This window comes from Castor canadensis, chromosome 4, assembly GCF_047511655.1.
Source record: "Castor canadensis chromosome 4, mCasCan1.hap1v2, whole genome shotgun sequence".
NCBI classification, from domain to species: Eukaryota; Metazoa; Chordata; class Mammalia; order Rodentia; family Castoridae; genus Castor; species Castor canadensis.
In genome coordinates, this window is record NC_133389.1 from 114,518,850 (window position 1) to 114,543,717 (window position 24,868).

A 24,868-nucleotide genomic window follows, 5' to 3' on the forward strand; every position below is an offset into this window, starting at 1 on the left:
GTATGGCTTGGCAGAAATGATCGTTTTAAGAACTTAAGCTCATTGGGCATTGTACATTTCTCAAGAAAAGATTTTGGCTCAAGTGTCACACAATAGAGATATTTTCTTTTCATACTCTCTGTGATAGTTCTTTTGATACTCAGACTGAAGGTTTATTTCTTGGTGGGAGAAGAGGATGACCCTCTGCCATCTTCTATGTGTAATATTGCATATTGAGTTCAGGTCAATGCTACACCTAAGATTCTTAATACCTAATTCTGTGGCTTTGTCCAGTCTGGTAGCTCTACCATCTGTGGTGACTGAGCACTTCAAAGGTGACTTTTCCAAATTAGGTTGTGCCATAAGTGTAAAATAAACATCAATTTTAAATACTAAGAATGAAAAATGTAAAATATCTCATTACTAATTTTTATATCGATTGCATGTTGAAATGATAACATTTTGGATATAATTGTAAAAAGCATTAGCTCATGCGTCTCTTTTACTTTTTAATGTGATTACTAGAAAATAAATATGGTTCATGTAACAGTTCTGTTGGGCAATGCTGATCCAATGTCTTTTGCCATTCAGAAGTTCGTTGATTGTACAACCAGTGGGAGGCAGTGTCACACATTGGCTAAGAGCCTGGGCTCCAAGCCAGACTGCTGGATTTCTTCCACCACCCCTGTGCTTAACTATTGCAAGACCTAACAAACTACTTATGTCGCTATGCCTCAGTTTCCTTATCTGTGTAACAAAGGTAATGGTAGTACCTGCTTTATACAGTTGTTGAGGATATTAAGTGAATATGTAAAACATAGGAATAGCACCTGGCATGTGGCACTGGTAAGGGCTCCCTAAAAAAGGATGCTATTATTTTATTAGCAGAAATGCTATTGTTACAGTTGATGTGTTTTTATTCCCTTTCTTTCTCCAGACTCGAAGTCCTGGACCCTCCAAGCTGGAACCTACAGGTGTGACATCTGTGATGGTGGGTATGTTCTAGCAAGAAGGCTCCTCAACTATCATTCCTTGATGCCTGCCTGGATCCCCCATTTGTAAGAGGGAAGATAAACAAAGCTCTGCCTGTGTCACAAGCACCTGGTGATCACTGTTCACTGGCTCTTTTTTTTTTAATTTCCTAGGAGGACTCTGGGAATCATTAACCTCCCTTGCCCCATCCTCATTTCTCATTTTGCCTCTTATCTATCCAAGCTTCCAACTGGCTGACGCTGAGAGTCCCAGGGGACACTGACTTCCGGGAGTGGGCTCTGCTCTCAGGGCTTCTGGGAGCACCAGGCCTGGCCAGGAACTTGGACATTTGCAGAGGAAGAGGCATCCTTGGAACTGTCAGATGACTCCCTTGAAACCTCAGAGAGGTAATTTTTTTCCTTCCTTTTTCCCTACTACAAACGCATAGGGATAAATAAAGAGCTGTAATAAAAAGGCATCAGGGTATCTGTGCGTGCTCTGAAGGATGGCATGTTGATGTGCCACTCATATTGTGTGCAAGAATAAAAGAATAAATGACAGTTCAGTAATGAGGAAGCATTTATCAGCTGAAGGCATGTTTCACAGAAAAAAAAAAAAGGCAAAGCAGCTAGATACAAAGCATCTGCATCAAAAACAGAGCCTATTCTGGAAATTTATTTTTGTCATTTGGAATATGTTTTTCCAATAGAATCAATATTTTAAGGGATGGCTTTGATTTCAAGATAACTTGCTAAGTCTGCTACCACAGTCACAAGCAGAGTGGCAGGATGATATAAAACATTTAATGAAGAGCAGGGGGTTTTGTGTTCTTGTACAGCATGATTTCCCTTAGTTTCTTTAACCAATGGCTGCAAGATGCATTCTGTATATGCCTTGCAAAGAAGTCAATTTACATGATATTTTTCAAGAGCAAGTCTCCATGAGCCCTCTGTCCACCTGAGTTTCAAAACCACATTCACTGTCATGCTTGTATTTTCTATGCCAACCTCTGGTTCTGCTTTGCCCTCAGCATGACATGTGATGCTTTTCTGATCATGTTTTCTTGACTTGGTGATGATGTTTTGAATGGACTTTTTGGTTACATTGGTATTATTTGAGTTTTTATGTTCTTAAATGGTGTCCATTTGATAGCTTTGGTTTCAAATTCAGGGCTTATTATTTTATCAGCATTTTGAAAAGCAAGCATACACAAAAAACAACTCTGCCTTATATGCCTGTGCTTGCTGATGTTGTCTGACCAAACTGATGCTCTGAGCTGTTGGAGACAGAAGGAAATTGCAACTTGCTATGATGGGATGAGATTTAATTCAGCTGTCACTTCTGCAGGAAAGCTTTAGTGACAGACACACCACTAATTAAAGGACAGAAAATGAGTATCTGAGAACGTAGTCAGGGTCATTAGGACAGTCATTCAAAGAAAGAGCTCAGGACCATCTGTGTCAGGGTCAGGTTATTAAAATGCAGAATTTTGGGCCACATATACCAGGCCTGCTGACTCAGGATACAGGCATTTTTAACAAGCTTCTAGGTGAAAACTTTGAAAACTTCTTAACCAAAGCACCTTCTCAATTACTTCCTTCTTTACCTAATATAAACCTTCCTCTTCCCTTTGTTGAATAGGAAATTTTTATTGGACAATTGCCAAGTCCTAAGCTGAGTCCATGTATTTAAGTGGATGAAAATCTAAAGACATCATTTATAAATCACATCCTTCCTCGCCTGCACTTCATGTCTTCTGACTCAGTGTTATCATTCAATGACCGGTTGCTCAAGTTAGGTATCCCCATACATTTTACATTCGTTCTTTCATTAAACCATTGGGTCAACTCTTAGAAGAAAGTACCACTATTTTCCCCATTTTGCAGATGAGGAAACAGAGGCTCAGAGAGTCAGGTATTTTCCAGAATGTTGAGCAACTATGAAATAATGGAACAGTATTTGAGCCAAAGTTGGCTGATTTGATCTCATTTTAAAAGTCCACTGCACTACTTTCTGTTAGCTTTTCGAATGATTTGCCTTTTGCTTAGGTTTCATTTGCTTTGGCTACAATTCAGCAGCCAGCTTTCAGGAAGATGACTGGAACAAAATACATGTCATGGTGTTATCGGGTCTTAATAACAGATATTGGAACACAGCAAACCCTTTAACAAGTAGCTTTCAATCTACCTCCTTGGGAAAGTAGAGGTACTCCAATAGAATTTGGAATTGTTGCTCCTGGCAAGCTACCTAAAGTGATTTTGTTTTCTCCCAGGTAGAATCACTTGCCCCTGGCAACAAAAGGCAAGTCACCTACCTTTTTCACTGATGTTGTGAAGGATGGTTTTCCCTTCATGATCTGTAGTTATTAGGAATGTAATAAGACATTCATTTTCTCCTTGCAGAGAGCAGGAAACAGAACTGTCCTTTGAGAACTCTGTAGATACAGGAATCATTCATTAGGTTAAATGAGATTCCAAAAGAGATTATTTTTAAAGTAAAGTAGTTTTATGGAGTTTTAATATGAAAATGGGAATTTTCAATGTTGCAATAGGGGAGTAAAAAAGGCATAAGATTTTTCTCACCAAGTGAGATTTTGGCTTTTATTCATGATCCAGAACAGGTCCAAACGTGGTCAATTAGGACTGGCCATCATATATACCTATCAAAGTGATGTGGGCAGGATTTCAGTAGAGTGAAAGTGCTGCAGGTGCCTGCAGCTGTCTCCAGAATACAATGGCCCTGATTATGGTAATGAGGGGGCCGAACGTTCCTCTTTGCTGAGAGTATCTGGGAGGATGGCTACATTACATTGCTGCCGAGTCCAAATGGATACTGATACTTTTAAAGGGGCTTTTCTCACAATGGCACAGTCAAGACTGGACATGTTTTGTCACAACAGTGAAAATAAACTAATATCAGGAAACAGAGACAGAAGGGATTCAGAGGATAAAGGCAAACCACAGATTAAAAGGAATCCAGGACAACAGTTTGTCATTCAGTAGCGCTCCTTTCTTAAAGAAAATAAAAGTCTTGGTTTTTTCAAATTGGGTTTTTTCTTGTTATGCTTATTTAGGACTCAGAATATGAAGGCCATGACAGAAATTAAAAATAAAATAAAAGCCAATCTGAAATCTATTGATCAGAAATTCTAATGGTCCAACTCTTCTACCAAAGTTATCTAGCATTTTCTGAATTAAAATAAAACAAAAGAAAAAAAATCAAACTTGCTTCATAGTTCTCCTGTCTTCTAAGTTGGAGACTTTTTGATGTTTTGATGATACTATTATAAACACTGTTTTTTAGAAACATGTAAGTAGAATGACCATTTGCTCTTAATCTAAACTTCTAATACATATAGTCCAATATGAGTGTGTTTTGACATAACGGGTCAGAATATTAAAACGGAAGCTGTTCCACATTATCTTGAACACCCTTTTCAATTTATGGCTTCTGTCATTAACCTAAAGATAAAATGGTATAAGTAAGACAGAATATACATCTGTTTCTCTGATTCTTATGAAAAAAATTAAATAATATCCTACTTGGGTACAAAATGCTATAGCCATAGAAAGATAGAAATATCAAGTAGTCATTGCGTTGTCTTTTAATTTATAAGATAAAAACCTGACAGGATCTGTGAGAAGTGTGCTTTGTATTATTCATGAAAACAGGGACTAGTAAAACATTTAGCATTATAAATATGATTTCAGACAATTTAAGTGATATATGTTTTTGAGTTCACTAAAAGCATTTATTTATTTATATAAGAATATCAAGAAATCTAATACCAGGCAATCCTCTCTTGGGGTCCCTCCCTATTCTGAGGTCTCTAGTCTTTGCTATTTTTCTATCTCAATAAACTCTCTCACTTTATTCACACACACAAAAATCTAATTCCAAGTTATTCTACTCTGATCATTTCCAAATGCTTATGATAAGCTGAATCACTTGGGAGTTTTGAAAATACAGATTCTGGAGACCTACTCTGGGTATTCTGATTCAAGAGGCTTGGACTTTGAGTGAGTGACTTAAACATTTTAATAAGACAGTTCTGGTGAAGAAGTTTGGGAACCTTGGGGCAGCTCTTGATTTGTGAAATTTGTGTTATTCCATGGCACTGCATATATAATTCACACTTTGGTCATTTTTAGATGGCCTTCACCACAGCTCTGCCTACCTTGCTGCTCCAATTAACTAGGAAATCTTGGGGAATATGCTTTTGTTTGTTAGAGTTTTCTTCCTTCCTTCCTCCCCTCTGTCATGAAAGTGCAGGCCCTGAATAAATTTACTGCTACATTTGGTTCTCAGGTAGAAAATATGTGGATGGCTTATCATGCTCATTTCAGTAATATTAATCCTGCTTTTTTATTTTCTTTTAAATAGCTGCACTGAAGCGCAGGAGGCTGACTTTTCTTGGGCAGGATTATTTAAGTTTTAATGGAACTTTGAATATGACCTTTGAATCATGACTCCTGTCTTGCTTTAATTACTTCACCGCTCCTTTTCCTGATGGTTAGGGCCCTAGATGTGGCCTGTTTTGCAGTGTTTGGTATTGAAATAGTATTATCGAATGTGCAATGGAAGATTTGCATAATTAGCTGCTAAGGTTTTTCTTTTGTTGTTCATAAAAAATGGACCTTTCTTTTTTACCCTCTTTTGTGAGTGCCTGCCTTGCTGCCCTAGAATAATAGAATGAAAATAAGATCTCCAGTGGTCCATGAAATCATACTAAGAGAAGGAAGAAATGTGAGAACGGGGTGAAGAGGTGGGGTCTGGGAAGGCCCAGGAAGGATGTGGAAAATATAAATTGTCTGCACATTAAGTCAAGACAGTCATGTATTTTAAGACCTCAGCTCTGGGATCAAAGAAAACAGTTTCCCATGGAGGGGAAGAGAAGGTTCCATGGTGAAATAAGTTTGAGAATCCCCCCTTTATTTTAGTTCCCCCTGCTCCCCTACCCCATAATTCACACACACACACATACGCACACTTAACTTAATGTGCATAACAACTTGCAGAAGTCTTACAAAGAAAATAAAAAATTTAGTTCCCTATTTGCAAATTTCATGTGACTTTTTTCCCCATTTAGTACTTTCAAAACTAGTGTTCCGTGGGACTTACTTTGAATAACAATGCTGTGAGTCCATGAATGTTGGAGTAAATTCAAAACATGATTCCCTCAGTAAAATGGAACCAATAAGGTTAAGTCACATGTTCTTAGATGTGCCAACTGAAGTCATCCACAGCACAAAAGAGGATTGATTCATATGAATTATTAAACATACTTATTTTGTTTTACTGTCCATGTCCTCATTGAGGAAAGGATAGGTTGATACAAGACCCCATAGAAGAGCAAATATGACATGATCATTACAAGATGGTGCGACCAATCACATAACTGGTGAGTAACCTGAAGTAGGACTTAGAAAAGTGGCTTTTTAATTCATGGCCTGAAAAATACTTTTTTCTCCCAGGTTCATCCAGACTAGTGCTTTAAATGGAATTAATGATCCAATTTTTATTTTCATTCTCCCAGTTAGAAATACTGTAGCCTTCCTCTTTTGAAAATAGTTTGATCAAGTTTGGAAAAAGAATAATGTAAATATTTTAAATGCCACTTGAGCCTTGATTTCCTCTTACATGCAAGCATTTGTGACAATCTACTCAGAAAATTGTGTACTTAAATATAGCAACTACTCTGCTCATGCCCTCCAGATTTACATATTTCTCAGGTTTACTGCTTTTTTCCTTCAGCACATTAGATTTCCCATGTTGCCAGCAAATTGAGTTCTAGTCATTTGCAGGAAATTTTCTGCAATTTTTGCTCATTTTCCAGAGACATCTGGTAAATATCCCTACTGGTTGCTGTGAAATGAACCTAGAAGGATCTGTTGAAACTCAGTGCTAGTTGCTCACGTGGACAGCCCACAAATGCTGCTTTCCTCCATGCTTTCATGTGTCTTACCTTCAGTGTTAGTCTAAAATACACACCATCCTGCTCATTTACTGCTATTTGGCATGTTTATCTTTGGTCATCAGAAAAGCAAAGATGAGGGGTTTTCTGAGCACTAATCATACCCCTCCACATCCAGCATTTCAACTGTGCAGTCAGACCTCTCAGTTTTGCAACAAGTAATTTTCAGAAGAATATGAATGTCATTATATTATTCCATTTTGGAAATAGATTAATTTCCATATTCTAATTCCATCTGTTCAAAATATGTATCCTACAGTGCCATGCATTATTGTCTTGATTATTTCCCATTACCTGAGATATGCCTTGGTCACATCTCTAATGTGTGACCTACCTGAGCAGTATGATAAATGCAGAGTTTATGATGATGCAAAACCAAATTCCGCGAGAGCACACAAGGAAGGGGTGAGGATAGGTAAGACACCTAAAAAACTAGCTAGCATTTGTTGCCCTTAACGCAGAGAAACTAAAGCAGATACCTTAAAAGCAACTGAGGCCAATAGGAAAAGGGGAACAGGAACTAGAGAAAAGGTTAGATCAAAAAGAATTAACCTAGAAGGTAACACCCACGCACAGGAAATCAATGTGAGTCAACTCCTTGTATAGCTATCCTTATCTCAACTAGCAAAAACCCTTGTTCCTTCCTATTATTGCTTATACTCTCTCTACAACAAAATTAGAAATAAGGGCAAAATAGTTTCTGCTGGGTATTGAGGGGGGGGGAGAGGGAGGGGGCGGAGTGGGTGGTAAGGGAGGGGGTGGGGGCAGGGGGGAGAAATGAACCAAGCCTTGTATGCACATATGAATACTAAAAGAAAAAAAAAAAACAAAAAAAACCAAATTCCCCTAGATTGTCCTTTTAGGAAGAGTCAGTCATCTTCTTTGCTTTAAAATTCCCTAATAATTTTTTAAGTGGCTTTCCCAGGTAAAATGCAATCAATGTAAATATTTGAGATGAAAATTTGCCATTAGGGCTTTCAATTTAAGTAACTAATTTTAAAACTACAGATGAAAGCATGAGCACAGTTTGCTTAGCAGTTAGAGATTACAAGAACTTCTTAGATTTGGTGGTGAGGCCAAAGGGTTTAATTCCCTTTAGCCTTTAATTGATCTAATGTCCACGATTGGAAAGTGGCAGCAGAAGAATTTGGTGAGGATGTGGAGGGGGAGGAAAGATAGCCACTGACCAGAACCTGTGCAGCTGCAGTTAGGGCAACAGCTGCCTTCATCTTACCTTGAAATAAGGCAATCAGATGATAGAGGATGATTTTAGGTTGGGGGGGGGGCGGTAAGTTAAAACAGCCATTTCTTCTGGGAGAAGTAAATACTTAGCCCATTTCTTCAATTTTCTTCCTTCCTAGTTTGGAAAACAGAGTATTCTGGAATTCTCTACAACTGCATTTGTTAAGCAGAGGTAGACATGCCAACAGAGCTGAAGTCCAATAAAATAGCCATGGATTGAAATTGCTTGCATCCTGTCACCAAGCTTTCAGCTTTATAAAATGCGTAAGAATTTGAGTGAGCCTAATGTCCTGGGAAAAACAAGGTCAAGCTGCTGAAAGTCCCTTGATTCACAGAGTTTCTGCCTCTGAAGAACTACGTAAAGGTGATGAAGGTAATTTAAGAAATAGCACCTTCTTCTTCATTGATGGTTGCTCCAGCCAGTTTGCATTTGTCCACACACTCTTCTTGGGCATGGTCATCTGTAGACAAGTGGCATTCAATGCAGCTCCTGTGGACAGGATCCAACATAGTCCATCAGTTCATGTTGGTAGACAATGACTACACAGCTGGAATATTGCTTCTCTGTTCTTGTTGCAGTTTGGGCTGTATGAGGGTCTCATCAATGACATTGGACTTTGTTACTTTCAGAAAGATAGCTGGGTGATGGCCATGATGACACCTAATTATTCTGAATTCCACTCAGTAATCAATGTCTCCTGAAACAGCCTTGATAATAGCTACTGTAATCATTTTTCTATAGTGATTTCTACTGATTGGTTAAGAAAAAATTATGTTTTTGATTTAGCTATATTTTCATTTTACTTTTTTCTAGGGAAGTTAGTTTCATAAATATGATTAGAGTCTGAGCAGTTATGCATTTCTTAACAAAAATGATCTATATCTCAATCAGAAATTCAAGAGTAATTAGTGCTTTTAATGTATGTCAAGGACATAAGGAAATTAAGCTACCTTACAGATAGCTAGAGAACAAAGTAAAATTTAGACCCTGAATTAATCTTGTGCTGCAAATCACTTTACAAATAGGTCATGCTTGGAGTAAGTCAAAATAACAAATGTTTCCTTATTGTGTGGCTACATCGGGCTACCTGTGTCTCTCCACCACCCATGGGAATATGCACTCTGCTAAGTGCTCAGTGCCCTCCCACCGACAACTCTCAGTGGAAGCTGTACTACTCAGGCAAGTCTTCCTTAACTCATAGAACCACCTGTCCCTTGAAATGGAAGCTCTCCTCCCTAGGATGGGCTTGGCGGAGTGGGAGTAGTGGCCAGGTTGTGAAGTTCCCTTTGCTTTGCAAGGATATTGCATTGGTCTGGATTACATATTTATTTGGAGTAGCTTGGTAGGGCCTGGTGGAAATTATGGAGGCCCTTAAAATCTCCTTTGTGCATTGCACTGGTGGCTGCCTCTGCTAAGCTGGTGGCCTCTTCCCACCCTTTAGTTCCGCAGCACCCTCTTGTTCCCCATGGTTCCTGGCAGCCCAGATAGCTCTTTTAAAATTACTTTTAAAAACATCCTTCTTTCCCATTAGACTCTCAGCACCTGGGAAGGTGAAAACTATAACTATTCAGTCTTTACTGCATGCTCATGGCTTAACAACGTTCTTGGCATACAGTAGGTATATTAGACAAATAAACACATGCACAAATAAATGGAAGAATGGACCCCTTTCAAAACTACCACAAACACTGAGGAAACTCTATGTGATTCCCAAATTTGAGCTCCTTGATTGTTCATTTTATAACTTAACAACCAGATTTAAGATAGAATGGTGTTTACAGATGAGACGAACTAGAAAAGTAATGAGGTACTGGGGTTTGAATCCAGGGCACTGCATGTGCTAGGCAAGTGCTCTACCACTTGAGCCATACTCCTAGCCCTTTTGTTTGTATTTTATTTTTGAGACGAGGTCTTCCAACCTTTGCCTGAGCTAGCCTTCTGTAGATCCTCCTGCCTCTATCTCCTGAGTAGCTGGGATTATATCTGTGTGCTACCATGTCTGGCTAAACGAAACATCTTGAAGGAATATTTTATTTTACTTTTTTTTTTTTAAATTAAACCCAGAGACTTTTGCATGCTAGGCAAGTGCTCTATTACTGAACTACATTCCCAGCCTGACATTTTGCATTTGATTCCATTCAAAGAATTCCAATCATGATCCGTGCTTCTGGCATATGTCTTAGTTAGAGAGAGACAGTGACAAAGAAGTCTTGACACCTAAATGGTAAGTAACCACTGGGTTAGTAATTGATCACTCTGGGGGCTGGTGGAGTGGCTCAAGTGGTAGACCACCTACCTACAAACATGAGGCCCTGAGTTTGAACCCCAGTATTGCCAAAAAAAAAAACCCCAAAAAATCAAAAATTGATCACTCAGAAATGCAAATGTCACCATTTTAGGTATTAGAGTAAATGAAAATATGAACTGCTTAAGCATCTTTGCTGCATAATACAGTATAATACTGTCTCACAACAAAGTCATCTTGGAGACTGTCTTCATTTGACCCACAAATTTTGCCCTGATTCCATGAAGAAGTTAGCTACTAACCAAAGAAATAGTTTTCTTACTGGAAAATAAGAAAAGTCAAGGTGTTTGTGATAAGGCCCCAAAGTGATAAGAGGGATGAACTGAAGGCTACGATTGTCTTTCTGCCTCTTTGCCTCCATCAGCTTGTTTGTAGGAATGGATGCAAGGTCAGGCTATAAACTGGTGGCTGTCTGTTTCCCCTGAGAAGGCACTGGCTGCAGGTGCCTCCAGAGCATTCCTTCTGTGTGGCCGGAATTGTAAACGAGGCCATCTGACGTTATCAGTGTGGGACATGGCTCCTCTTCCCCATGCTGTCTCTAGCAGAAATGTGACATTGTGATTCAGGATAATCAGAAATGAGAAAGAGACAGACAGAGACTGATGTTCCAGGCTGAGGATCACAGAGGTCCCATGGGTTGGTGTGTTTTGATGGATGCCTAGAGACCAAACCCAGCAAATACAATCTGGGGTCTGAGTTTACAAAATGTCATCAGAACTTTGATCACAAGGAAACCTATTCACCAAAGGGACTAGAGCAAGCTGAGTCATTACCGTTTAGAGTTACAGGGGTCACCACATGTAGGACATCTTTCACAGGTGGGTCCTGAGGCTCCAGGGTTTGTGCAAACACACTTGCCGCAGACGCAATCCCCTCGCCCACTGCACAGCACTCCGTCCTCAGAGACGCACGCGTCTGTGCTGGTGGTGCAGTTGCAGTACTCTCCGGTCCAGCCACCCCTGCACACACACTCGCCACAGTCACAGTCGCCGTTATCTGCAAAACACACACTCCACGCTGCTCAGGGCCCAAACCACTCACAGCTTTGGGGGAAGTCTTTTTCTCCTTACTGTTAAACAAAATGTCTAAAGAAAAATTGTGTGTGTGTGGGGGGAGATGGTGGTGGTGGTGGTGGTGGTTTATATATCTTATTGAATGTGTTTTGCTAGCCGCATGTATATATTTATTGATGTGGTCCCGTAACTGAAGAGATACTTGATTGGTTGACAACATATCAAACAGAATTAATAACCAGATGAAACAGGTAATCTAGTCCAGCCCATAGTACCTATGTGGTGTGTGTGTATCCCTATGCACAGAAGTTTAATTGTTCTGTTGAATGTTTGCTTTTAATTAGTAAGCCATAGAATGGAGATGCAAGACACACCTGGACTAATATCAGTCCCTCAGCTAATCTCCAAGCCGAGTGATATGAGACCTCATCTGTAAAACAGAGGGAATAAAATCTACTTCCGATGGTTGTGGTCAGATGAGATAATGTGTAAAACTCCTAGTTTTACATTCACCATTTAGCGGTCCCATGGGCAAGCAGTGAGGGCTGAACAAGTTCATTACTTGACAGACTTTAATTGGGCAGATGCTTTGTGCCAAAGGTTGTGTTAGGTATGAGGCTAGAGAAGCAAATAAGACAAGGTCACTGAATCTGTGATCTGGGTAGGAAGCAGGCAAATAGTGACTATTACTATCATTGCTAAATACAATACACTGTGATAAGTCTATGTACGCAGGGGGAGAGTTTCCAAAGTCAACAGAGATTTGGGAAAGTTTACAGAGCAAGTGATGCTTTGGCCAGATTTGGATGATAAAGACAGAAGATAGTTAGAAAAGAGGGTTGTGTGCATTGCAGAGAGAGGAAAAGGCATGTTAAATGATGGAAGTGTGCAATCAGGTGAGCTGTTCAGTTTCATGTTGATAGTGCTACAGGTGCAGAGGGGGGAGGGGAGGAGGGAAAAGGAGAAGGGGAGAGGGGGAGGAGGGGACATTTTGTTGACTTTCCCCTTCTCCCATCCTCCTCAAAAGGGGACAAGACAGATCATGAGGGGGCCTCGTAGGTTGAAGTAACTTTTGTCCTGAAGGTTAGGACATGTTAAGTTGAGAAGTGATCTGTCCAAATAGATTTGTGTCTAGAAGTAGTAGAGAGTGACAAACTAGAGTTGGGACAACCAGTTGGGAGGTCCTGCAGGAGTGGAGGACTGGATGATGGCAATGTCAGCAGGAATAGAAGGGGAAGAAAACACTTCTGAGGTGGGATGCTCTGGGCATGACGCAGTGTGAGTGAAAAGGACAAGGAACTCTTCCCCATGACTAGGCAGACAGATAACCAGAGGTGCAGCAGAACAACTGGGCAAAAAGTTAATGGGAGACTCCATCTCAACAAACAACCATAGTGATTCATGGCTATAATCCCAGCTACATTGTGGTAGGCATAGGTAGGAAGATTGTGGTCTGAGACAAGCCCCCGACAAAAACACGAGACTATCTAAAAAATAACTAAAGCAAAAATGTCTGGTGGAGTGGCTCAACTGGTTGAGCCCTGGCCTAGCCAGCACGAGGCCCTCAATTCAAACCCCAGTACTGCCAAAAAAAAAAAAAGTGATCAGAGGAAGGGATCCTTATAGAAGAGACTGAGAGGTAGGGGCACTGAGAATGACACGGCAGAAGCCTGGGGCAGACACAGGAAGAAGTGTGGACACTGGCTATACACAGCCTCTCGCCTAACCCTGAAGAGCCCTTCTGGACCTGGCCTTGTCATGGGAATGAATCACCCAAAATGACAAGCGTATGTTTAAGATGCAGGCTTGTGTGTCCTTTCCGTAATATTTTGGAGTGCCTGCCATGCCCGGGATACTAAAGCAGGCATTTATAAACTCTCATAATTGATACTTTTCTTCAGAAAAAGAAATGTGAGGGCTGTTGGAGTGGCTCAAGCAGTAAGAGCACCTGCCTAGAAAAACAAATGTGCATTTAGGCATTTTACCCCCCAAAATTTGCTCTTCCAGCAAAGCGTGGGACTACCTCAGACAGTCTGTAACAGTCCTAACAGTGCCTGGCCCATTACTAAGCAGTATATAAGCACTAGTTATTAGCATTGTTCTAAAATCCATCCAGGAGGAATAATTTACAAGCAGAATTATTCATCACTATTAAAACTCCTGTACCTTTACAGAAAACAAAGTAGATGTAAAACAAACAAACAAAAAAACCACAAGCAAAGCATGCTTCTACGTGTAGGAAACCCTTGCACTGCAGAGTGAGGGATTCTGGGTTTTCTCTTGTAAACTTTGGCCTATGAGTTGGTTAATTTTCTATGTCATGACTGGCCGTAAGGGACAGAAGGTAGGAGAGTCCTTGGCTTAATGCTTTGCCTTGTCAAAAGTCACAGAACAAAGGTTTCAAAGTTGGAATTGGTGTTTTGTTTTAAATAAGTTCACTTTACGTAGCCCAGGCTGGCCTCGAGCACACAATCCTCCTGCTTCAGCCTCCCTAGCACTGGACTTACAAGTGTGCATCACCATGACCAGCTTAAAAAAAAAAGTTTTATAAATGTGATTAAATGAAATGTCATTTTCAAATGCTTTGGAAATGCAAATGGAAATTCTTACACTATATGTAAGAATTACTTGGCAGAAATTTAGAAAACCCCTCCTGAAGTGGTACAAAAGAACCATCAAAGCAAAAACCACAGAACACTCAAAATTCAGAAACCCTCCTTTCTTCTGGCCTTCCAAACCCTTTAACCTGGTCACCACAATTACTAATTAGTATCACCAAGCAACCAATCATTATCTAAAATGTCTGTTTAGACAACTACAGCACCTTTGTATTGAGAGGCAAGATGATAAAGAGCAAGAAAAAAATCTGCAGGCTCTTCTCAGAAGGATAGATCTTTCTGGAATGCCATTGGCAAACAACTGTAAGTGTATCATGGCAGGAATGTTTTCTCTAATGCCTGTCACTGTTCCCAGATTGTCAGAATCAAAATATGAGGCTAATGGAACTTGGAAACGGAAAAAAAATCGATGGAATCCTCTATCTTTGAGTGCTTACAGATGGATGAAAGAAGTTGCATGAAAAAGAACATTGCGACAATAGCCTTTCAAGACAGCAGCACATAGCCACGTCTAGAAGTTGTAAAATGAGGCTGTGGAATACGTGGTTGGCTTTGCAAGTCAGTAGCAGCGGGGAGTCTGTTCACAACGCCAGGCACATTTATTCCTGCATTCAGCACAGTGCCAGGCACACAATAGATACTGCATAACTCTTTATTGATTGTAATTATTCTAAATACTTTTGCATCTTTAAAAAGAGAAAGTTTCTAGTTATAGAGTAACATCTTTTGTGATATTATATAGAATGCTATACATATATAGGATGATTTTATAATAGTCATGTTAAATGCAATATTTTTGTTGTTTCTTTTTTTTTTTTCTTGCAGTACTGGGGTTTGAACTCAAGGCCTACACCTTCAGTGACTCCACCAGCCCTGTTTTATGATCGGTTTTTTGATATAGGGTTCGGGAATTATTTACCCGGGCTGGCTTTGAACTGTGATCCTCCTGATCTCTGCCTCCTGAGTAGCTAGGATAACAGGCATGAGCCACCGGCACCAGACATATATGCAGTTTGTTCTTAAACTAGTGATCTTTACATCTAAAAGAATATTAAAACGTAAATATTTGTATTTTAAGCTTTTCTCAAATTTCTCCAGAAATTCTCTCAGTTTTCTATTTTCATTCTTTCCAGAGGCTTCCTCACATATGTTCTTCCTTATCTTTTAAAGCAGCCCCAATGCCTAACTTACTGTCAATCACACAGTAGGTTTAACAAGGATGTGTGGAGTGAGTGAAGGCCTCGGAAGTCCACTTAGTATTTCTTTGCCTTTAGTGGAATGTCCAATTCCCATCTAGCTTTTTGTTTTTCTAAAGTAGAAGGCAGTTACTAGAATCTGGGTGGTAACTGCAGAAGGCGTTTCCATCCTTTCCCTACTTGCTGTTAGGGAAATAATAATACAAACAGAAGTTCAATCAGCAGAGACCTCATCCCAAGGCAATGTGAGAATTCGAAAAACAAAATGCAAAAGAGTCTATTACCCCCGAGTCTAAAGATGAAGCCACTAAGATGGTCAGCATGGATTAATGCAGGACCTACAAGGTTCAGGAAACAGAGGAAGGTACCAAGGCTGCAAAGTCCCTGCCTGCTCCCTCAACAGTTGCAGTGGGAAATGGACTTAGCTGTCGCCTACCTCCGCACAGCAGTCCTCTGTGTCTCACGCAGGAGAAATTGTCACACTGGCAGTAAGGTCCATAAATGTTTCCATAGGGAGACAAGTGGCAGATGCATTGCCCACAATAGCAGTCACCCCTTCCACTACACGAGGGGTGATCGGGAGCCTCCTTGCAGGAATCTGTGCTCAGCGTGTCCTCGCCACACTCGCAGTGAGGACCCATGTGGCCGGGGTTGCAGGCACACACCCCGCACTGGAAGGAGCCATTCCCATTGTGGCATTTGGAACTGTTCACTTCCACTTCTTTCTGACAGTCGCAGTCACATTCTGGAGTGACAAGTATTTCCAGGGCGTCCCCCAGCCCCACGGGCTTTATGATGATGTGCCTGCTTCTTCCCTCGCAGTGAGGTATGCTCACAGTCACGTTGAATGAAGCCTGGAAAAGAAAACACTAATTGTCTGCTTCCTCATCCACCAACCTGCAGGAGGTGAAACGAGTCAGAGTGGAAATCAGCTTTGCCAAAAGCTGATTTATTAGGAAACCTAAGAAATTCTTCAAAGAAGTCCAGCTTCAGTGAGCTAAACTAATAATCTGTGACTCATCTGAATAGGGTTTCAGACGTCTACTGGTCATTTACTCACTGTGTCTCCCACCTTCATGTGCAAGCATTTCTTCTGCTGTGGGAAGAGGGTACTGTTGTTACAGATGGCTGTGAAGGACAGGTTCAGTCCTTCTGTGTCTCCTAATACCTCCAGTTCCACCTCAGACCTCAGTTCCTTTAGTTCAGATAAAAAGGGTAAAATGAAGTCACAACCAAAAAAAAAAAAGCCAGAAGAAACTGAATTATGTTCATGAATGACAAATGAATAAAATTAAATTGGGTCTAGAAGAAATTCACTGGAACATTAATCAAGCAAGAAGGTGAGCTGTCAACCTGTATGTAATTTCTTATCTTAGTGTATCTAAGATATCATCAATTATAACATACGCTATTACCATGTGACAATTAAACTATGACAAAATACCTCACGATGGTTCTATACAACATGATAGACATTAGTCTATCATTGCTCTGAAAACTATTTAATCCATTCAGAAGGATTTGGCAAATCTGAGTTGCATGACTTGACATACAAAAGGTAATTCTTTTCTTATATCTTATAGCAAGACATTATGATGGCGTCCTTTACTTGTAAGTGTCGTCATTTCTTAGGTCCCATAAGGCAGCTGGCTGCTGCTTTGTAAGGAATACAGAATTGCAACCATCCTCCAAAACGAATATTTGCTTCACTGGTATCAAATTTACACCCTGCTGCTCTGTTTTGGTACATTTCTGCATACATAATAACTTTTCATCTCAATATCAAATCATAGTTCAAACACTTTGAAGATATTTTACAATGGCTATTAAATTTAGCACTTCTAGTAGCAACAATGCATTTAATGAATTGAAGTTATGGTACTCATAATTGTTAATAAAAACTGTGTCGTGACTGCTACCGGGCACTTGGTGGTTGTATGACACCATTAATTACAAGCTGGATCCATGTTTTAGGGGTGTTAAAATATGGAGGACAACTGTGCCTTAAAGTCATTATTGGAATTTGTTGGAAGCCTATTGTACACTTAATGTAGTCAGATCTGGGATAAGACTGGGTTTCTGCTCTCAGAAGCGTATCGTTTTAATTTTTCTATTCCTTATTCACTTACAACATAAAGACTTGTATTTTGGGGAACAAAACAAAATTACTAAAAAATAAACAGTAAAACATTTAAAAATATTGTGAATTGTTATACTTTAATTCATCTAAAGTTTTGACATACATCTATTTTATTATTGACATTTTATAAAAATTCAGCTTCAAAATTTCCTGAAGTATAGTTTTATATCTGCATAGTAAGATGATCCTTCCTGCATCCAAAGTTTGTTTACACTGAAATCATCAAGAATTAAGTCAGAAGTGGTGCTGGAGACAGTGGCAGAGTAAGTCAAGAGCTAAATGAGAAATGAGGGAGGTGTCTGTAGGTGAAAGGTGACAGCAATAATAAGGACTAGTGAGCGACATAATTTGGCCTAAATGAAGGAAATCTCAGCCTTAGTATAATTAGGTATCATACAAAATTGACCGGGAATATTTTAATATAAATTTCCCAAGGAAAGGATATAAATATTAATTTAAATTTTTCATCATTTCATTCATTCATTTTTTTGAGTGGCTCCTATAAGCTGGACAAAGAAAACAAACCCTGTGGATCTTGTTCCAGAGTTTAATTTCCAGTAGAGGAGTTTACACTTGGGATCACTGATATGTCAGTACCTTTTATTATGCGGTTAGGAAAGGAAGGAAATTAGAGAGAGAGGGTCAGATGAAAACACATTCAGTACTTAGGATGTCTTATATCAATATGGTGCTATAAAATACTCAGCTGAGGTTTGTAGCCACAAATTGTAAACACAGACTGCCTCTACCCTACTGGAACATTTTATGTTTTCTCTCACTATGTTTTCTTTCCTTCCCTCTCTTTTATTGACTGAGAAAGAAATTCAGTCTATAGGTTCCTATATGTAAAGTCTTTCTAGAGTACATTTAAGAATAATAGAATAGAAACATAATTCAAATTAGTCTCATGATCTATTTGCATCTTTCACCCTGCAAATCATAAAGTTCCAATAATAACTTCAGAGCAAGATTGTTTAGTAGAAAAACAATAGATGCTTCTTGGTATTTTTGCAACAGTTAACAAGAACACAAGATTCAATTCGAATGTTAATACCTTGGTTTCAACTACAGCATAAGCTACGTGACATGTAAGGCATGGGCACAGGTCACCTGGCCAAGCTAATAACTCACTGTTTCCTAATTTCTTTGAAGATGTTAGTGCCAGCACTTCCGAGAATATTGGGTTAAAGAAAACCAAGTGTGTTACTATTCTGTGAGGGATTGCTTTGTGATTTTATTTGCTTCTGCACATTAAAACTTTAATTATTGCATGAGAGGGGAAAGGGTTTTATAATGTTTTGTCCACAAGCTTTTCTGTCTGGAAGAATTTCAAGCATGAGCTAATGTGGTGATTAATTTTTGATATGAGGTAAGGAAACTGAAATTTCTGAGGATTATCAGCGAGAAAAGCCTCCAATCTTCTTATAATTTTAATGAATACCTCTGTATTTTATTCTCTGGGTATAAATGAAGTATTTGAGAAGGAATATCTTGCTTCTCTTTTTGAGTGAAAGTCAAAATTGGTGGAGTAATGCCAAAATCATAGGAGAGGTTACATAAAAATATGTAGCTCCTCCTTCCCCTGAACGTCTCCAAAGTTGTCTGTGAAAGGAATCTGAGCATGCCTATTTTTAAAAAGCTTCTAAGAAGATTCTGGTATGACCCAGAATATTGGGTCGGGATATGCTAAGCACTGGCGTATGGTACGTACTGGTCATTTATTTGAAGTTTTCAAACATTAAAAATTAGAAGACTTATTGATTTTGAATTTTATTCCTTCAATATTGTGTAAATGCTGTGTAGAACAAAATTTCTAAACAAACATTTAGAAAGCTTTAATGTTTTCTAAAAATTGATCTGTTTTTCATGCCTGTCCTAATTTAGAGTTTCCTTTACATCTTTGTGAGGTTTTGTTTTGTTTTTAGTTTATTTTGTAAGGAAAGGCCAAAAAAGGAGAATAATATTTAGGAACTAAAATAAAAAAAGAGTTGGCAACTGGCCATCCATTGTGGACTAATTCAAAGAAAAAAAGCATAGGTATGCATCTTATTTTAAGGGAGGAATTCTACACTCAGTACTAATCCATAAAGTCAAAGCAAAAAATTATATACATACTCATTAAACTCATGCGGGTTTCCTTGGTTCCCTAAAGTAGAGAACCTAAAGTGAGGTGGTGTGCTAGGTGTGCTTTTGGTGTTTTGGTACAGAGCCAGCCCTTGTATTTTTGCTTGAGTTATGATCTCGTCTCATTAAACCTGCAGAGTTAGTTCACTACATAAATCTGTTACTCACTAGCAATTTGCACTTTTTTTTTTTTTTTTAAGATAGAAGCGCACTTAGTTATGACTCAGGGACTCTTTTCAGTCAGATTAAAATTTCCTGGGGACACTGCTACTGTTGGGTATTATTATAAAAACAACCTAAATTTAGGATAGGTTTTTGATTTTTCTGTTTGCTGCTTTTTCAGGAAGAAGATCTTCAAATTAAATAAATAAAGTTTATATTTTACCTGCAGAGAGATTTTCTTTGGATAAGCACTCTATCAACAAATGAAAGTGGGTTTCCCTACCTACATCTTAGTGTTTGAATACCACTGAAATGCAAAAAAGAAGCCAAATTCTTATAAAATACCATACTTCATAAGCCGAGATGATAAGCTGGAGAATGTTTCCAGAGTCCTTCTGAAGCAGTCCCACTGTCGCTCCAGGAATAAGCTTTGCGTAATTCTGTAAACCAAATAAAAGAGTAAGTTAATCTTTGATTACTCACAGTAATTGAAAAATGTTAAGTATGGGGTTGAGCCCACTGGCTGTGATCCCCTCTATTTAACTGGCCAGGGAAAACAGGCTCCTGATAATAAGTGGGTGTTTCTCTTGAAACTAGTGCTGCATCACTCTGATGTGGGAAACGGACAGGCCAGAGTTGCACTGGGGAAATCCTGGGTCTGAGACTGCCTTTGTCTAGGACTGTCGTTTGTATCATGACAGGAGTCAAGTTTTAAATAATCACAACATTTATGTATTGTATTCCATTCCTGGAGCATACTTTGTCCAGAAGTTTCTGAGCATGCATCTAGGAATTTCTTTCTCTTTTTATAATGTTGCAGAAACCAATTTTTGGCACACACACAGGTGGAGAGGGAATAAGGTTGCTTAAGTCATGGAGCCTAGAGGTCTTAATGAGCAATGATTTGGTGGAGAAAGGAGTGAGTATTGGATACTTGCTCTTCACTGTCCCTTTTCTACCCACAATGAATGCTCCTTCAGGGATGTCAGCACAGTCCCAGGGTTAGTTAGAACCACTCCCCATTGCATCAGGATTAAGTCAGAGCCTAGTTCTAAACAGTGTGCCTTCTCCACTTGCATTGCCTTTCCTGAGATGTTACTTCCAATATCAGTTCATCAGCATTCATTTGTCACACATTGTCATAGAAGGAGGCATTGCAAAGAAGGGAATTTTCCAGACAGCTGAATATTGCCCATTTCTTAAGTTTTATGTTTTAAAACTTTGTTATTTTCAAATGAAGTTTTCTAAAGTGTGTAATATACATTCCTGTCTTCTTGAACAGAGACTCCCAAGAATATGTTGGTAGTTGTACAGTAGAGTTATACTTATCAGCAGTAATTACTTTATAACTGTATTATATGAGAGTACACAATATATATGTTATATACTCTTACATAATAGAGCTATACTCATCAGTATTAACTACTGTTCTAGAATCATCAAAGGCTTTCAAAATGTGCAAAGATTACTTCCATACCATGTGGGTCCTTACTGCTATATTTCTGTTTCTTGAATTTGTTTAAAAATAGTTTCTACCTTCTTGCAAAGCTCTCTATTTTATTCACTTACTTATTTACTGATTTATTCATTCACTATTGCATTTAACAACATCTATATACTCAATAGGCTCAATGTGCTGTGTTGGATCCTCAAGAGACAACAGACACTCTTTCTATCAGCGATGGTCTTCTACGTTGCTGTATGTTGTGAAATCAGATGTGTTTATTAAAACTGTACACAGCAGAGAATAAGTAAGCTTTGAGTGATGGGCTTAGGGCATCTCCTAGAGTTCCAGCATATTTAACTGCATTTTGATATCCTATTGTATTCCAAAGGAGATTTAAGAAGTTTAGAAAATATACAAAATTAAATCAGAAATAATAATCATCATGAATTATAATAGTGATGCTAAGTGAATAAATCAGGATAAGGGGAACGAAGGAGAGGAGCCCATGGAGCAAGGGTGATGGAGTCCCAGGCCCTTACAAGAGGGGACACCTGGGTAAGTCTATGCTTTCTACATGTTGACTGCAAAATGTGGGCTTTGGTTTTGATTTGTGCATTTGGTAATGTTCCACCTATTTCATTGTTCACAATTGAAGTTGCTAGGAATTTGAAACTTTTAAGTGTGTCAGATTTTGCTTTGCTTTGACACCCCATTTTGATACTGAGGGGGTTGTGGACAGTAATCCAGGTAGCATTCCTCACTTTCTCCTTCCCCAAGTCACTGGTACTAGTAGAGGGCCCCCTCTATTTCCCTAAGTCAGGGAGTGCTTTAAAATATAAGGAAGCACTGCTTCATCGACTTACCTCTTCAAATAAACACATGTCACAAAGGGCTGTGAAGCATGAGACCTGTGGTTAACAGCAAATACCTAAATAGGAACTCAAATTCCACTCAAGCAGAGCTGGAATGTGAGTAGATTTGGCTGATCCCCAAAGAGAAGGCAAGAGGGAGCCTTTAGAACATCACGAAGGAAGGTTTAGATCTTTTTGAAAAAGAATTTCGAGGTTGTTAGGTATATAAGAAACCACCATCCTTGAAGTATGTCCTGGTATTCCCCAAGAATGAGGTATTATGGGTGTTTTCTTTCTTTCTTTTTTTTTTTGTGGTGCCGAGGTATGAACTACACCTTGAGCCTACACCTTGAGCAACTCCACCAGCCCTTTTTATGATGGGTTTTTTCGAGATAAGGTCTTGTGAACTGTTTGTTGAGCTGGCTCTGAACAGTGATACTCCTGAGCTCTGCCTCCTGAGATCAGGATTATAGGCGTGAGCCACCAGCGCCCAGCTTCTTCATGGGTGTTTTCTATACATACTAGTGTTAGTGGCCTTTGTATTTGAGGGTTAATTTTGGGCTAACGAAGCTGAACCCACTCACTTCCTAAAGCATAATTATAGTCCTGCATGTGGTATGGCATTGGCATTTGGCTATTAGGGAAGTGGTTAGCATTAATCACATTTGCTGATTGCCATGCAAGGATATAAAGGAGCTGGCAGCCAGTGGCAATAACCAGTGATAACACTGACAATTATGCAGAAGAAAACTATTAATTAATTTCTGGATGCTGATCCCCCTCCCGAAGCATTTCAAATAATTAACTAAAAACATGGACAATTTTTGGCTTCGTGATATAACACTGTGAAAAATTACACTTTAAGTCTTGTAGTATTATGATTACTGTAAATATCACATAGAAAATGCTTTCCCTTCATTACAGTCCTGATATGCTATTATAAGTTGTTGTGATTAAGCATGTTTAATGTTAGAAAAGGATGATTTTGCGTCCCCGGATGTGACTCTGAAAGATGGCACTTGGATATTAGTCATATTAGATGAAAGGTCTACCCTACACCAATGTGACCTTATGTTAACTAATTGTAACTAATTAGAACCCATTCATTCCCATCTGAGGTGTGTACACCCACAGAGACACGCCCACGAAATGCACCACTGCTCTGTGACAAGTGCCTTCAGGGAGATGTATCTGGGTAATGTAGATGCAATTTAAACTGCAGAAAGTTAGGTGATTCTGAAAAGGGCTCAGATCTACCCATGATTCAGCCACAAGGAGTAATCCTGATTTTCTTCCACCCCAGGCCACCCCAGGAGGGGCCCAGGGAGGCATTATCAGGCAGAATTCAGCTCTCATAGGCTCTTGTCGGCTTCCCTCCCTGTCACTCCCTTTCCTCAGGCTGGATGCTTAGGATTAAGCCTCCATCAACTGCAATTACCAATTTAGGTGGCCTCCCCGAAGGATCAGAGGTCCTCACAAGCCTCCTGACACCTCAAGTACCTCCTGCCTTTCAGACACCTGCAACCTCAGAAACCAGGGCTCCTGGGAAATCTGCTATTGTGGAAACCCTGGGATGAGTGCAGAGAGGCAGAAGAGGAGCCATGCTGCTCTTGGTCTGCTCAGATTCCATCTGGATCACTCTGCGTCTACAGACAGGGTTGAAGGTGCCCAGAGACTCCCATATCTCAGGGGAATGGAAAGCTAGAGCAACATTCATGCCTGGCAGAATCACCCTTTCATTCTTCACAGAGGCTGTATTATTTAGGTGCCATAATTATCTCTGTTTTACTGCCAAAATATGGAGAATTTAGTTAACTTTCCTGATATCATCCCACCAGGCAGTGGAACAGCCAGACTCACTTCTGTCTAACACCAGATCACTTAACCAGATACTTCTGTTAGTGCCTGGCACTGGGTCTCCTGACTGTTCCATGTCACTGTTGAGCAGGGGCAGGATCGGCTCCCTCTGAAACCCACAGGGAAGAATCCATCCTTGCCTCTTTCTGGCTTCTGGTGATGCCCACATTCCTTGGCCTTCCTTGGCTTGTAGATGGGTCCTCCATCTTCTAACTGCGTCCTCACAGGGTGTTCTTGTCCATATGTCTGGGTCTCTGTGTCCTTTGTCTTCATGTGAGGACAGTAGTCATATTGGACTAAAGGTCTACCGTGCTCCAGTGTGATCTCATGTTAACTAATTGTATCTGCTATGACCTATTCCCAAATATGGTCACCTCTGTGGAACTGGGTATTCAATCTCTAACATTTTTTGTGGGACACAATTCACTCTGTAACATGGGGCTAGGGTTCTTTTCACTTCTTTCACCTCATGCCACTAGTTTAAATTGGGCAGGTGAGTGCCACATGTGAGTGCCACAGAGGTATTTTAAGTGGCAGAAGAACATCTTGACTCTAGACCGGTGCTCACTCTTTTCCACCAGGTCTCTGTGTGTGTGTGTGTGTGAGGTGGTGGTGGGGGGAGGGGCTGGTTTAAATGCCAGCAGCAAATAAATATGTGTCTCTTTAGAAAGTGAGGACAATACTGCCTTATATGTATGGTTAGGGATGCTGGGATTATACAGCAGTTGCCCAGTCAAAGCAAAAACAAACCAAAAAAACCTTGTATGCCCATATGAATAATAAAATTAAAAATATATATATAATTATAAATAAGTACAATTGTTAAAAAAAAAAACAAAAACCAGGTAGGGGTGGAGTAGAGTTGGGTGGGCTCAAAGGCTGTATCTGGAAAGAAATGGAGAAAGTAGCAAAACCATGAAACAGGAAAAGATAAATTCCCAGGGGACTGTGTCTTACCATTTGTCTAGTAGAAGACAAATAGCTGGG

At 39.6% G+C, this 24,868-nt stretch overlaps 1 protein-coding gene across 11 annotated transcripts in view; it reads right to left on the reverse strand.

Moving 5' to 3' along the window:
• Itgb6 (integrin subunit beta 6) overlaps positions 1-24,868 on the reverse strand; it is a 119,194-nt gene that overhangs the window by 10,131 nt on the left and 84,195 nt on the right. For 8 of the 11 annotated variants that reach the window (XR_012447218.1, XM_074070938.1, XM_020175929.2 and 5 more), the window contains 6 exons: positions 20,077-20,166; positions 16,361-16,495; positions 15,737-16,154; positions 11,247-11,469; positions 8,560-8,657; positions 3,266-3,385 (listed from right to left, as the gene is read on the reverse strand). Coding sequence is in view for 10 of the 11 variants with exons in the window: in XM_074070938.1 (XP_073927039.1) it covers positions 3,266-3,385; positions 8,560-8,657; positions 11,247-11,469; positions 15,737-16,154; positions 16,361-16,495; positions 20,077-20,166 (1,084 nt within the window). In the remaining variant the exon portion in view is untranslated. The remainder of the gene's footprint in view (positions 1-3,265; positions 3,386-8,559; positions 8,658-11,246; positions 11,470-15,736; positions 16,155-16,360; positions 16,496-20,076; positions 20,167-24,868) is intronic. The other 3 variants (XM_074070937.1, XM_074070936.1, XM_074070939.1) reach the window with 3 other exon arrangements.